General features: G+C 50.8%; 1 protein-coding gene across 11 annotated transcripts in view; it reads right to left on the bottom strand.

Annotated features, from left to right (window-relative positions):
* Positions 1 to 2881, bottom strand: part of LOC116938358 (solute carrier family 2, facilitated glucose transporter member 9-like) — a 47945-nt gene extending 45064 nt beyond the window's left edge. For 6 of the 11 annotated variants that reach the window (XR_012930571.1, XR_012930573.1, XR_012930575.1 and 3 more), the window contains exon 1: positions 159 to 2880. Coding sequence is in view for 2 of the 11 variants with exons in the window: in XM_076055717.1 (XP_075911832.1) it covers positions 159 to 416 (258 nt within the window). In the remaining 9 variants the exon portion in view is untranslated. Of the gene's footprint in view, positions 1 to 158 lie in introns of all 11 variants that reach the window. The other 5 variants (XM_076055715.1, XM_076055716.1, XM_076055718.1 and 2 more) reach the window with 4 other exon arrangements.
* Between the last annotated feature and the right edge of the window lie 944 nt (positions 2882 to 3825).

Raw genomic sequence — 3825 nt, 5'->3', positions numbered from 1 at the left:
ACACTATACACTACTACCCAACTACACTACTACACAACTACACTACACTACTATACACTATACACTACACTATTATACACTACACTAAACACTACACTAAACACTACACTACTACACTATACACTACTACACTACACTATACACTACACTACACTCACCGCGTTGATGCCACTGAACTGCTGCATCACGTTTAAGGCGACGATGATGACGATCTGCCTCCGTAGCCGCGGGTCACGGAGCAGATCCAGCACAGACCTCGCCTGCACGCTCCGCTCCTCCTCCATCTGCTCCATCTCTCGCTCCACGCTTCCTCCGCTATCGTCATCGGCGGCACGGAGCCATCGAAGGGCTGGATAGTCGGGGGTGATCGACACCATCATCATCACCATCACCATCATCACCATCATCATCACCATCACTTACTTCACTATCACCACCATCACTTCCTTCACCATCATCACCATCAACACCATCATCACCATCATCATCACCATCATCACCACCATCACCATCATCACCATCACTTCCTTCACTATCATCATCACCATCACTTCCTTCACTATCATCACCACCATCATCACTTCCTTCACTATCATCACCACCATCATCATTATCACTTCCTTCACTATCATCACCACCATCATCATCACCATCACTTCCTTCACTATCATCACCACCATCATCACTTCCTTCACTATCACCACCATCATCATCACCATCACTTCCTTCACTATCATCACCACCATCATCACTTCCTTCACTATCACCACCATCATCATCACCATCACTTTCTTCAATATCACTACCACCACCACCATCATCATCACTGAGTGAGTGTGTGAGTGAGTGAATGAGTGACTGAGTGAGTGAGTGACTGAGTGAGTGAGTGGATGAGTGAGTGGGTGGATGAGTGAGTGAGTGAGTCAGTGAGTGAGTGTGTAAGTGACTGTGTGAGTGACTGAGTGAGTCAGTGAGTGAGTGAGTGTGTGAGTGAGTGTGTGTGTGAGTCAGTGAGTGAGTGACTGACTGAGTGAGTGAGTGACTGAGTGTGTGAGTGAGTGTGTGAGTGAGTGAGTGAATGAGTGAGTGTGTAAGTGAGTGAGTGTGTGTGTGTGTGAGTGTGTGTGTGTAAGTGTGTGACTGAGTGAGTGAGTCAGTGAATGTGTAAGTGAGTGAGTGAATGAGTGAGTGAGTGACTGACTGAGTGAGTGTATGAGTGACTGAGTGAGTGTATGAGTGACTGAGTGAGTGTATGAGTGACTGAGTTAGTGAGTGAGTGTGTGAGTGTGTAAGTGACTGAGTGACTGACTGAGTGACTGAGTGAGTGAGTCAGTGAGTGTGTAACTAAGTGAGTGAGTAACTAAGTGAGTGGGTGAGTGACTGAGTGAGTGAGTGACTGAGTGACTGAGTGAGTGAGTCAGTGAGTGTGTAAGTGAGTCAGTGACTGAGTGTGTGAGTGACTGAGTGACTGAGTGTGTGACTGTGTGACTGAGTGAATGACTGTGTGAGTGAGTGAGTGTGTGAGTGAGTGACTGTGTAAGTGAGTGACTGAGTGAATGTGTGAGTGAGTGAGTGACTGTGTGAGTGAGTGAGTGACTGAGTCAGTGAGTGGGTGTGTAAGTGAGTGACTGAGTGTGTAAGTGAGTGACTGAGTGAGTGAGTGAGTCAGTGAGTGTGTAAGTGAGTCAGTGACTGAGTGACTGAGTGACTGACTGAGTGTGTGAGTCTGTGAGTGAGTGTGTGTGTGAGTGTGTGAGTCAGTGAGTGTGTAAGTGAGTGTGTAAGTGAGTGTGTGAGTGTGTAAGTGAGTGTGTGAGTGAGTGTGTGAGTAAGCGAGTGTGTGTGTGAGTGTGTGAGTGAGTGTGTGAGTGAGTGTGTGTGTAAATGACAGGGTGTGGGTCTTCTTTTGAACAAAAGAATGAAGGGGGCGTGGGAGCGTGGCGGTGAGGTGTGGGAAGCTGTAAGCCCCAGGTTACTTTGGGCTCGCCTTCCCATCAACCGGAGGCGAGGAATGGTGGTCGTGGTTACTTATGCCCCCACCGAAGATGAACATCCGTGGAGGGATGCAGGCAAAGCCGATGAGTCAGATGCCTTCTATGACCTCCTGTCACAGGTGCTGGCTAAAGTGGCCCCTCGGGATAGAGTCATCATGTTGGGTGACTTCAATGCCCGAGTTGGTCATGATACTGGCACCTGGTCTGGAGTGATTGGAGGGCATGGGCCAGATCAGCTCAATAACAACGGTAGGAGGCTGCTAGATTTTTGTGCAGCCCATGGGCTTGTAATTACCAACACGCTGTTCCGGCATCGGCGCATCCACACAACATCATGGATGCATGCTGGGTCCAAGCAAGAACATCTGCTGGACTACATAGTGACGGACCAGCGAATGCGAGCCCATGTCCTTGACACCAGGACCTACCGTGGAGCTGATCTGCCCTCTGACCATCGACTAGTCATCTGTAAGATGCGCCTGCCATTCTTCCACTCCGGTGGTGGGTGTACACCCAGGACCCCATTCCAACCTAAAGTGGCCTGGTCTCAGTTATCTGATGAAAGTTGCAAGCGAGAATTTCATCATCGCTTGCGGCTGGGATTGGCATCGTCCCCGACTCCTCCTGATGTCGAGGGTAAATGGGCGAGGTTTAGGACTGTGACTCATGCAGCTGCAATGGCTGCTTTGGGTACGCGGTCCAGACCTCCCCAGACACCCTGGATGACAGAGGAGTTGTTCAGGATGGTTGAGAAAAAGCGACAGGCCCACTGTCATCGGCTACAGAATCCCACGTCAGAGAATGAGGAGGCTTACCGCAGCCTTCGCTCGGAGGTTCGGAGAGCCGTGAGGCGCTGCAAGGATGGGTGGTGGTCGCGGGTTGCTGAGGAGATGGAGTCTGCCTCAGTGGCCCGTGATCACAAATCTCTATTTAACTCCATCAAAAAAGTAACCTGCAGCGCCACACCTATTACCATCATTAGGGGAAAAAACGGTGATCCAATTTCCGACCCCCAGGAACAGGTTCGCAGATTTGCTGAGCATTTCTGTGAGGTCCTGGGGGAGGGAAAATCCCTCAGCCAGGAAAACACCGTGGCACAAAGTGAGGATGACCCTGCTGAGGCTGCGGTGCCTCAAATATTGGATGAAGTCACCCCCTGTGAGTGGCTGGCTGAGGTGCCATCTGCTGAGGAAGTATTGAAGGCGATCCGGAGTCTGAGACCAGGAAAGGCAGCGGGCAGAGATGATCTCCCAAGCGAAATGCTGAGGGAGGGTGGCGTTTGTGCACAGACTGCCCTATATGACATCATAACAACAGTCTGGACCACTGGACGGGTTCCGCAGGATTGGAAGGATGCCCTGGTGGTCCCCCTTTTTAAGAAGGGGGACCGCACAGACTGTAACAACTACAGGGGCATCTCACTCCTCAATGTGCCGGGAAAGGTCCTGGCAAGGATTATTCAGCATCGCCTTGCCAGGCACGCTGAGGAGAGGCTTGCGGAGCCCCAATGCGGTTTCAGGAAAGGGCGGTCCTGCACAGATGCCATATTTTCTGTCCGTCTGCTACAGCAGAGGTGTAGGGAATTCCAACAAGACCTACATCTCTGCTTTATTGACCTGGTCAAGGCCTATGATACCATCAGTAGGCCTGGGCTCTGGGTCGTTCTTCGTGCTTTTGGAGTACCTGATCCTCTGCTCACGATCATTAAGGACCTTCATGATGGTGAGCGGGCCCGGGTAAAACTACGTGGCGGGAGTCAGAGCCATTCCCTGTACACCTTGGGGTGCGACAGGGATGTCCTCTGGCTCCCACATTATTTAACATCTATTTT

Source organism: Petromyzon marinus, chromosome 72, assembly GCF_048934315.1.
Source record: "Petromyzon marinus isolate PM22_M1 ecotype Great Lakes invasive population chromosome 72, UKy_Petmar_22M1.pri1.0, whole genome shotgun sequence".
NCBI classification, from domain to species: Eukaryota; Metazoa; Chordata; class Hyperoartia; order Petromyzontiformes; family Petromyzontidae; genus Petromyzon; species Petromyzon marinus.
This window is presented reverse-complemented; position numbering and strand designations above follow the sequence as displayed.